This window comes from Trichosurus vulpecula, chromosome 1 (genome assembly GCF_011100635.1).
Source record: "Trichosurus vulpecula isolate mTriVul1 chromosome 1, mTriVul1.pri, whole genome shotgun sequence".
NCBI classification, from domain to species: Eukaryota; Metazoa; Chordata; class Mammalia; order Diprotodontia; family Phalangeridae; genus Trichosurus; species Trichosurus vulpecula.
The window spans coordinates 258,463,105-258,475,121 of NC_050573.1; the positions used below are offsets into that span (position 1 = coordinate 258,463,105).

The 12,017-nt window shown below is 37.7% G+C and overlaps 1 protein-coding gene across 6 annotated transcripts in view; it reads left to right on the top strand.

Annotated features, from left to right (window-relative positions):
• The window catches only part of DTNA (dystrobrevin alpha), a 341,889-nt gene that overhangs the window by 218,438 nt on the left and 111,434 nt on the right, over window positions 1–12,017 (top strand). For all 6 annotated transcript variants that reach the window (XM_036753027.1, XM_036752990.1, XM_036752997.1 and 3 more), the window contains one exon: window positions 7,733–7,818. In XM_036753027.1, the coding sequence (XP_036608922.1) occupies window positions 7,733–7,818 (86 nt within the window). The remainder of the gene's footprint in view (window positions 1–7,732; window positions 7,819–12,017) is intronic.

The window sequence follows — 12,017 nt, forward strand, 5'->3', positions numbered from 1 at the left end:
ACATCATGGAATTCAGCAGTGAAGGAGCTGGGGAGAAAATTGAAGGGAAAACGGAAATCTTTATAGGTTTAAACTGCCAAGAAAGTATGACTCTTTTAGGAAGCTGATCAAGTTCAAGTATATGTATTCATGATCTTCGACTGGTTCTTTTCAAGTTTGTAATTATTGTATTTTTCTGAGCTATTTTAAGTGGAAAAAACTCATTGGTTTCTTAAATATATATCCCAAATTCTAATCTATTTTTCTATTTTACTATCTTTAGATATCCTTGGAGAATTGAATTGGAAAGATATAGTTGTAGTGAACCAAACAGAGTGGTTTTTAATTTGTTGTGTTAGAGTTAATTTAACCAAGCCTAATACTTCAAACACATGAGACTTATAAATGCTACAGTAGAGAATATAAAGCACCTCTGTTTTAGCTCTTGTTTCTTGGGGAGGCATTTAAGCAGACATTGCCTACTATGGAATCCCCAGTTACCGTGAAAGATACCTCAGTATTTTTTCTCTAAATGAGTAAAGGCAAGAGAACCCAGGTGCTCTGGCCCAAACCCTTCTAACTTTCCAATTTAAAAGGCTCTGATGTACTTTCAGAGCCAAGATGTACTGTAGAGCACATAATGGTTTCTGCGTGTGCCTATGAAAGTGACTATCCTAGTAGTACATTGTCTGTATGGAGTTCTCCTGAAAAACCTTTGTCTGCTCACTTTTGTGAATTTGTGTGGATGTCTGAAATCAAAAGAGAAAGAGACAGTATTCTACAAAGGCCAATTCTTCCTTTTTGTTATCTGTATGACTGAACCTATCAAACACCCTGTGACTACTTAGCTGATGCCTTTTCAGACTTCTCTTGAATTCTCAATATCCAGGTAGAATTCTTCTCTAGTAACTGAAACGTGGCTCTGATGGATATTGCTTTGTTTGAGAGTCCTTCATGTTTCTGAGATAAAGTAGTTTCACGGAAGAAGTAACTTTATAGAAGCAGTAACACTTGAAAGCAGTGGATATTTACCTTCATCAACCATACCACATAATTTAAGATGTTTGGGCAGAATGGTGGAATGGTGGACTTAGAGATGGAAAGACTTGTGTTCAAATCCTTCCCTGGCTCTCTCTGCATGAACATATCTAAAATACCCCCTGTGGCCTCAGTTCCCTCACCTGTAAAATGTGGATCATAATAGTAGCACCTACCCCACAGGGTTGTTGCAAGGCTCAAGTGAGATGACGTGTGTATATAAGATACTTGTATATGATGTATGTACCACTTTGTGTAATACCTTAAAGCATTGTAAAGGTGTAAGCTATGGTTAGTATTAGGAGAAAATGATACCTTCAAAAGGTTGGTGGATTTTGGATATGCCATCCAAAGTGATTTTACCAAGAAGTTATGTATCCCAGGAATTCTACTAAAGTTCATGGAACTCCCTAGGAATAATTTAGATACTTTGGGTACAGCTGCACATTCTTTATGGCAATCACTTAGCAAATGACCACTGCAGGTCATTAAGCGGCAGTGGTCCCAGAGGAACTTGAAAGAACGATTGTTGCACCCCCTTCCTCAAACTCCTCTCTTACCTTAACATTAGGGCTGTCAAGTTAGGCTAAGATTTCTCACTGTGTGTTAGGGATACAAGAATATTCATTTCACACCTGCCTTTCTCCTTGCAAAGGGAACTCTTTGTATCAGACATAATCAGAGATGACTCAAGATGGAAGGGGGTGGTTTATACGGGTAGTGAGTTTCTTGTCATTGAATTCATTCAAACTAAGGTGGAGCACCTATCCTGATTTTGTAGAAGGGATCTCTGCATGAGGTGAAAGGATGAACTAGATCACCCCAAAGGCCACCATGAATTTTGACAGGGATCTTGTTATCAATGACCTTTAGTGACTCTCTAGGATCAGGTATTATTTCATTATTTACTCATGAGTTGGATGCATTTTCCCCCATTCTCAAAAGCAGAGTAATATTTCCCTAAAAATAAAGTTGATTCCAGTGGGGGGAAGAGTTTGTTTTTCTCTGTTATTGCATGAAATAGCCTCAGATTGAACCAGTACCTCCTTTTTAACTACGCCGGGTCAAAGTTCAAAATGATGAAAACAAACATAGATCAAACTTAGTCTAATAGAATGTAAGTTCCTTGAAGATTGGGACAGTTTCATTTTTGTCCTTTTTACCCCCAACACAAAGCACAGTACCTGGCCCCTATCATCATTATCATCAGTAAACACATAGCAAATGCTTACTACGTGCCAGGCACTGTGTGGAATACTAGGGGTACAAAGAAAGGCAAAAGCAAAGGAGCTCATATTTTGCTGAGCGAGACTTGAGAAAGGAGAATATTCCAGGCTTGAGTTCAGCCAGTGAAAAAGGCTGAGAGTGGACACAGGAGGTATCTTCTGAGGAGAAGCAAGAAGGCCTGTTCCCCTGGATAGTAAAGTAATTAAAAATAAAATAGCAAACATTTATAGATGGCTTACTCTGTGCCAGACACTGTGCTAACCCATTTACAATTATCTAATTTGATCCTCAGAAAAACCCTGGGAGGTAGGAGCTATGACATTATGCCCATTTTATTGGTGAGGAAACCGAGGCAAACAGTGGGTAAGTGACTTGCCCAAGGTCAAGCAGTTACTAAGCGTCTGAGTCCAGATTTGAATTCAGGTCTCCCTGACCCCAGGTCCAGCGTTTTATCCATCATGCCACCTAAACTGCCCTTGATACATGGAGGTGAATATGGTATTTTTTAAAAAGAAGAAAAACAGAAAGATAGGAAGGCCATGAAGGGCTTTGAAATCCATACAGAGGATTTTCTGTTTGATCCTGGTGGTAATACTGATCCAAAGGAGTTTAATGAGGTGGATAACATGTTCAAACCTATGCTTAAAGGTGATGACTTTGGCAGTTAAGTGGAGGATGGACCGGGCCTGGGGAAGAGATTTGAGCCTGGGAGACTGATCAAAAGGCTGTTGCAACAGTTTAGGCATAAAGTGAGGACTTGCAGTGGGTGGAAGCTGTGTAAAGTGGGGAGAAGGGGATGCATAGGAGGAGGGCTGATGGTGAAAAGAACAAGACTTGGCAACAGACTGGACATGGGCAGTGAGTGTGACTGAGGAGCGAAGGATAATGCCTGGCCTGGGTTCATTGGAGGGTGGTGGTGCCTTCCATAATTATAGCAAAACTCAGGGGAGAGGAGGGTTTGGGAAAGATAATGAGTGATGTTTTGAATGTGTTGCGTTTAAGATGTCTACAGGACATACAATTCAAAAGGTCCAGTGGACAGTTGGTGATGTGATACTGGAGGTTAGGGCCAGAAACTGGAATTACCATCTAATTGAATTAGTACTCATTGAATGAATACTTCAAAAGATCCATAAAGTAATTCAAATATATGAATGGCTTTTAAAGCAACCATATTGGAAAGTTTCCAGAATAAGCAGGTAAAGTATTTAAGTTAAATAAAACATTTCAAGAAACTTTTCTTTCAAGAGAATTTACACATTTTGGCTGTTTTGAATGTTTTCTTGTAATAGCCTAGTTCTCATAAATACTTGAAGCTCAGTGATTCTCATAAAAGAGACAGCTTTAATAATTTAGTTTTTCTTTTTTATTTCATGAACTTAAGCAGCAAAGTGTGGACTGAATACAGCATAACAACACAGGAATAAGCTGAAGTCTCAATACCATTATCCAGAATGTTTCAGGACACTTAGCTTAGTGATTTTGTTGCCGTTCAGGCATTTTTAGCCATGTGTGACTCTTCGTTGACCCCATTTGGGGTTTTCTTGGCAGAGATACTGGAGTGGTTTGCCATCTCCTTCTCCAGCTGACTTTACAGATGAGGAAGAAGAGGCAAATAGGGTTAAGTGACTTGCCCAGGGTCACACAGCTAGTAAGTGTCAGAGGACAGATTTGAATTCAAGAATATGAATTAGTCTTCCTGACTCCAGGCCTGGCACTCTGTCCCCTGTACTACCTAGCTGCCCCAGTACAAGGTTTGTTGCTTGATTGATTATTTGAAACCATTCGACATATTTAGCTTGGGTAAAAAAAAATACTTAGCATATATGACAATTGTATTCAAATATTTGAAGTATTATCAAGTAGAAAGGGGGTTGTTTTTGTTATATTTGCCCCAAAATCAAAGAACTAGGACCAATGAGTGGCAGTTATTGGGGAACAGAACATAAGGGAAAATATAGTAAGAATTAAATGGGAATAGATTGCCTCAATAGAAAGTGAGTTTTCTATTGCTGGAAGTCTTTAAGCAGAGAGTCTTTGTTAGTGGTACTGTGGAAGAGGCTCTCCAGTGATTCTTGTAGGGGTTGGGATAAGGGATCACTTAGTCTTTCCTAGCTCTAAAAAGCTGCTGCTGCTGGTGATGATGATGATGATGATGATGATGATGATGATGATGATGATGATGATGATGGAGGAGGAGGAGGAGCAGGAGGTGAAAGGAGAATCAAAGACTATCCAGATGCTATTCTTAGTATATTACTATGAGTGAAATATCTTTGAGCCTAGAAACAGACAGAACATGATCATCCTTTCCCACAAACTGAACAAAAAAGTATTAGTCATAGTCTGCTTCCTTAGAAATACTAATCATTCATTCAGTCAATGGATACTTAATGACTTCTTAATTAGATATAAAATCATCTATTTGTATAAGACTTTCTGAGTCTAGAAATTTTGTGATTCCTCAGCCTTTATTGTTTCTTTTCTTTCCTTGTCTTTATGGTACAACAGAGAGACAAAGAAATAACTCATTTCTTTATCTATTACAGCCTAATATTATCTTTGAGATTGTCATAATAAAGTTCTAGGAACTACTGAAAGACCTAAATGGACAGAGCCCAGGAATATAAAGTGATGCTGGACTGAGCCCTGAGGAATAATGGGAATTATAAGGGAGGAGATGAGGAGAGATTGGTTTCCAGACCTGGGGGACAGCCAGCACAAAGTTTCAGAGACAGGAAATGGTGTGTTGTTTATGAGGAACAATAAGAAGGCTAGTTTGATTGAACTATCACATACATGAAGAGAAGCAATATGTAATAAGCCTGGAAAGGTAGATTGGGGCTAGGTTGTAAAGGAGAATGAGTCTGTCTCACCTGGGTTGGAAGTGCAAAGGTCACTCATAGGCTGATCCCAGTGTTGGTCTTTACCGAAGCTTTTTACCTTCTACATTTTTCCAATCTGGGCATGTTCACATGTTTAACAACCAGCTCCCTGAAAAAATATGCACATATGACATACTTTTAAGTTTAATCACATTATTAACATTCTCTCCATTACTTTAAAGTCTAGACAAGCAACAAAACTATAAATCGATCTCTGATTTGCCAATTTCCAAGGTGTAAATGCTTGCCCTGAAAATTGAACAGTCAGTTCTTGGGAGTTGGTTTGAGGTGGCTTCAGCACATCCTTGGGTTCACCCCTCCTTGTAGCCCTCCCATTCTGGAGATCTTACCATGTTAGTGTCAGAGAGAGTGCAGATCCTGGATACCCTGTAAGCTTACTTGTACCTCACAACTTTTGAACTCAAGGGATCCACCTACCTCAGCCTCCTCTACCATGAAAGAATTACAGATATGTACCACCATGCCCATTTGCATACTTTAAAGTATTTTGAGTACATTAAACTTCTCCTTTATTAAGGACAATGTGGGAATCTGAAGAGACTCAAGAATATGTTCCTCAGTAAAGTCCAAGGCTAAAAATTTCATTCTGCCCATTAGTTGTCTCTGCTTCATACCTTTTTGCTCTACAGTTATAATGGGATCCCATCAATCCTCTGGCTGAAAATAAGTCCATTGAGTCTTCTTTTCCTTGTGCAGGTAAAATGTGAGCTTCAGTTGTTTTTCAGTCGTGTCTGACTCTTTGTGACCTCATTTGGGGTTTTCTTGGCAAAGATACTAGAATAGTTTACTATTTCCTTCTCCAGTAAGTGTGAGCTTAGGTACATTCTTTCCCCAATAAAATGGCTTAAATAGGCCCTTTTGCGGGTTTTAATTCTTAATTCTTTAATTATTTTAATTCTCCTTTTGGCTTTTAATTCTGTTTTTCCCAATTAGTGTGTCCACATTTGTTACATTTCCCTTTCTCTAAAAGCTAGGTAGTGCAGTGGGTAAAGTATGGGGCCTGAGAGACTCATCTTCTCTAGTTTAAATCTGGCCTTGCTAGCTGTGTGACCCTGGGCAAGTCATTTAACCCTGTGTGCCTCAGTTTTCCATCTTAAAATGAGCTCACAAAGACTCAGATACAACAACAACAACAACAAAAGCTGAATAAGTTTACCAAGTCTTTTCATACATTTTTGGAGTAAAGAAGTATAGATCTGAATTATAAGGAAGTCAGCACCATTTCAACCAAATGCCTTTTCCCCCTGCTTCTACATTTATTTCTACTACTTCTATTTCTGCTTCTATTCCCACTGCTAGGTTCAGTGCCTGAGACGTAGTACTTAATCAGTGCTTGTTGACTGACTGACAAATGTAAGCTAAAATGTTTCTGAGCTGGAGGTAATCTTAAAGGTCTAAGCTCGTTTTGCAAATAAGGAAACTGAGGCTGAAAGATACTGTTTCAGAAATCTTAGTTCACAAAAATGATGAATAAGATGAAGCCAGTTATAGAGAATGCCTGAACAAGAAACTCCCTCTCTATTAATGCAGATCAGCACCTGTTCTTCGATTTATAGAGTTGCTTGGGGCACCAAGAGGTTGGTTAACCTAGCCAGGGTCACATAACCAGTATACATAAGAAATAAGACTTGAACTCTGGCTATCATTACTCTGAAGCCAGCTCTCTATCCAGCATACTAGACTGTCATAAAAAATACATAGTGTACACATAAATTAATGTGTAAAGCAGGCATTTCAATCATTTTCCTGCCTTAAATAATTCTTTGGATCAGTCTTAATAGTGCCACTAGGAAAGAAGTGAATCCCTTAGTGTGATGGGGTTTTTTTGTTGCCTAGAATATGAGGATAAACAATTTGATCCAGGGGTTAGGGAATTCTTGGACCCAGATATTAAATTTTTTATAGTTGTGAGAGGTCTATTATAGCAAGTTTTGTGAAGGACAAAATAGACTAACTTCCTAAATCTGTGAATATTGGTGCAAGTGTGTTTGTGTGTGTTTTATTTGGGTAGAAGGTGAAGGATCAAATATAGCACTCATTGTTTCCTCTTTAGAAAATGAACTCATTTTGATAGATAAATATTTTACAATAACAATGGCTCCTTTGTAGAGAGAAGAAAATTAGTTGGAAAAAGAATATTTGAGGGAGAAGAGGCAGAGTTCAGAATCTCTGCATTTTCAAAAGTGAGGCATTGTCTGGGTGGAAGGATGCATCTGAAGCTTTCTAAATAAAAAGTAACAAAGGGTATGGTATTGCGGTGCATAAAAATTTAAATCTGTGTTATATGATTTCAGTCCATTCTTTGTATGTTATGAGTCTAATATTCTAAGCAAGCGTGTATTACAGAGGCTCCAGAAGACCCTTCCTTCTCTTTCTTCACAATGGAAACAGTGAATTAGCTCATGGAAACATGCATTAAATTGTATAGACAGCTTTTACAAAAAATGTTTCCTCTCAGAATGCATGATGAGTGTTTTCATATTGCTTGCAGGGGGTCCTTTTCATTCTATGGAATGGAATGTATTAAGACTTAACTATTGAGATTGCTTCAAATAACATCTTTTTTTATTGTTGTTTAATAGGGAAGGACACGGTAAAATTTCAGTATTTGCTGTCAAAATGGCCTTAGCCACCCTATGTGGAGGAAAGATCATGGACAAATTAAGATGTAAGTCATTTCTTGTATTGCTCTTTTCCTAGCCAAGGTACAAACCTCCTGTTTATTTTTCCATAAGTCTTTCCCCTTTCCCTTCCCCGTAATACCCTAACTGTATCCCAGTCACATTTCTTTCCAGTACCTGTCAAAAGTTGTTGCTGTTTTTCTTAAGAATTTGTAATTTACATTTTCTTGAGTGCTCCCCCTCCCAAAGTTGCATGAAGTTCAATCTTCCCTTTAGATTCTGGTCTTTGAAACTGTTCACATTAAGTGATTATAGGCAAACATAAATGCTCTGCTTCCACACTGGAATCAGTGTCATTGCTTGCTGTTAGTTAAACACAAATGATAGATTCTCCTTTTAATATTAAACATGCATTTCTTCAAGTCTATTAACTTTTTGAGATTATCTGAACCGTCGCATAGCCCTATGCTTACAACAATAAGACCTTGAAGACCAAACCATGTTACCCTACTATCATGTAATAGCTGTCTTCCTGCTATTTCAATACATAAGCAGTAGAAATCACCCAACTATATTGCTCAATTTCCTCACCCCATATTTAATGGAAACCAAATAAGTAGAACTTTGAGATGCATGTCCTAAAGCAAACTATTCCAAGGTATAGGCATAGGAATTATTTGGGCCATTAATTCCCTGGAATAATGATATAAAGCCTCCTTTTTTAACAAAAAAAAAAATACATAATAGTTCTATTAATCATATATTATTGTATTAATAAACATGCAAGATGACAAAAAACTAGTATAAATTCAATAATGTTTCCAAATAAATTTGTATTTTATTAATAACAGCATCTACACAATTAAAAAAAAACTAATACATATGTAACATCCCAAAGGCAAGTTATACATGTGTGCCAGACATATTTATTCAGTTGACAGAAGGTTTCTTTGCTTGTTTATTATGCTGAGTTGCACTGAATGTTTTAAGCTAAATAAAATTTAAAAGATGGTATGTGATATTCATATGGATTTGTGGACCCCTTGTAATAACTTCCTAATCTCTAGGAGTCTGAAATCTGCATTTTTGGAGCCACTGGTCTATACAGGTGTCCTAAGCAAGGTGGAAAATAAACTGAAATGGACAAAAGGTTGAAAAGAAGACTGGCCATTGAAACCTCTGCCTGTCTCCAAATATTATATTTTTGTCACTCTCATCCCTTGGTATCCATGAGGAAATCTATATTAGCATCAATTCATGTTATATATAAAATATAATGTAATATGTATATATGGATATGTGTGTATATATATGCATATATACAAACACACACTTTTTTAAAGACACTTCTGTCTTTCAATCTCAGTTGCTTGCTCATCACTTTCAAAGACTAGGTTATTATGATTGATAAACTGGCATAGAGGGAAAAGAGACATATAACAGAAGAAAACCAGTTGGTATTCTTTAGGTATGCTTCAAATTAGCCTGTTATTAGCCCAAGTAGAGAATAACCAGGACCTGCTCACAGCTTTCTCATTGGTTCAGTTGGGAGGGAAAGCAGAGAGATTAAGGTCAAAAGCATTGTAACAGCCTAGATCAGCACGTACATCCAGAGTGGCTCATTTTTTTTCCTACTTTGGAGCAAGTGTAAATTCATAAAGTACAGAAAAGCCATCTTATACCCTTTGTGGGTATTCAGTTTTGATTTAAGAGTTAGACTAGAGAAATTGAGGAAAATACTCTAGTACAATGCCTAAACAAGTTCAAAGGGTGGCATTAGAAGTTACAGCTGTAACTAAGATGGAATGGCTATGGCCTTTGACCCAAGGTGCTGAAATTTAGAGAGTATTCACAGTACTTGCAGTCCTTTGGTAGCATTGAAACAACTCAGCTTAACACATAGTAAGGATAATTTATTAATGATGACACCCGTTCCCTATCCCCTGGCAGTTACACCCTAGCTGAGTTTCTTATTAGTCTTGCCTTTCTGATCTTCTTTCCAAGAAGTGACCACGTGACATCTCTGCCCTACAGCGATCAACCCTTCCCCCATCATTTGAAGACATATATCTTGCCACTTGCCCCTGGTCCATTTTTGTGATGTTTCCCCAGGGTACAAAAATGGCTAATTATAGCTCTGGCTGCTGGTTATTTAAGGAAATGCCTCACTTTGAATCTAGAAGAATTTCCTTCAGGTCACAGCTAGGCAAAACAAATTAAAGTGTGTTAAGAATAGTCAGAGGAGGAAACTTTAACTGTAGGAGTTCTCCCCAAAGCCTATACCTCACACACTGTAAGTAGCCCTTTATTCTGTGTGTACATTAGATATGTTAGAGAAAATCTAGATAATTTGTTAGTGAAATTTGTGAACGAACATAGTGTATGTTTTGCAAATGCTGCTCTAAAACAGATGATTGTCAGTGTTCTTGTTTCGTTATAAAATGTGGTTCATATTTAGAGCTAAAATAGACCTTAAAAGTCAACTAATCCAGTTCATTTTACAAATGAGAAAACTGAGGCCCAGAAAGATTGAGTGACTTCTCAGAGGTCACACAGCTATTAAATAGCAGAGACAGTATTTGAATCTGTGCCATTTGACTCCAGAGCTAGGGCTCTTTTTACTGTACCGGGGCTGCTGCCCGAATAAGAACAGAGTTAACAAAGAGTTTGATCTGATTAATAAAGCCGTGGCCCAACTATTAACTCTTCTTTTGGTCCCTGCCAAAGAAGCCCAAGGGACAGAAGCTCACCTGCTTCAAAAAAGAGGCAACTGCCCAGGGAGAACATCAGGATATCATCTAGTGACCAATTAGAGTCACTGTTCTTTGACAGAGAGAATGAAGTAAATGGCATGAGTGCCATCTAGTCACCAAACTGAGTAACTGCCCTGATGTATGCACCAAATTATTTATCCCATAGCAGTGACAGAATGGCACAGCAACACGTCACAATCCCCTCCTCCAGAAGCATAGGCTTCAACTTCTCACACTGTAAGGGTAACCTCAAACTTGTTTTGATTCAAAAAACAAGAGTCATCTGTTCATTTCTAATAACATTAAAGGGTGGGTCAAGTTACATATAGTCTTTACTATCTTTTTTTCCCCTCTGCCCCCTGCTCCACTCCACTGGCACCACTAATAATCTCAGCCCTTGTTGCTTAGTTCACTTTTATTTCTTACATTAATCCACGTACCAGTAGCAGTACTGCTCTTTAAGAGCCTCAGAAAGAGGATTGGACCTTGGCAAATGACTGAGAAAATAGAATTCCATTTCTGCTCTCTCATTTCTCCTCATTTTCCAACATTCTCAATTCAGGACATTTCTAGAAGAATTATTAAGTATTGAGCGTTTCAATGTAGCCACTACTTTAATGAATATGGAAGATACAAAAGTTGATGACATGATCCTTTCTCTCAAAGACAGGAAAGTCTGATGAGGGAAGAGAAAATGTATAAAATGTAAAGACATGCGATTGAACTGGACATGATCAAGTATCAAAATGTAGAGTAGACAGGAATTATTCAGGTGATCTTTTTAGAGCTTTTTTACTCATTCTTCCACCTGATCCTTAAATTGAATAAGATAGAGAATCCTGGGTCATGTAGCCATTAACATCCCATTCTCTATAGGCCCTTGCTTTGCTCTTGCTTGGTTGAACTTAATCTCATAGCAAATGTTAACATTATTTGAGTTAATATGACTTTGAGGTTTTTTAATTCATTTTCCATTTTATCATAATTAACAAGCATTCATTTATTTTCTGTCCTATTTTCCTAATTTGAAAAGAAAAACATAACCCTTGTAGCAAATATGCATAATCAAGCAAAACAAATTCCCACCTTATCCACGTCCAAAAATGTGCATTTCGTTCTGTATATTGAATACATTACCCCTCCATTAGGAAACGGGTAGCATGCTTGACTCCCAGGTTCTGGAATTATGGTTGGTTTATTGCATTGATCAGAATGGATGTGCTTTTCTGTATTTAGTCTAATTGGAGTACCCAAGTTCTTTAAGATTATAGCTAGAAAAACCTAACCCATATTTAAAACTAAAAATTAGTCTAGAAGTCCAGAGCCTAAAAGAAATCAGAAGAGAAAGATAGCTAGCGTAAGCAAAAGCAATTAGGGTCTTCACTGAGATATTTAATAGATATTACCAAGCCTTTTCCATTGGATTTCCTGGGCATCTATGTTAGCGCATGCTGTATTTGCCACTGGCAGACTCATCTAAGTGGAAGCAGTAA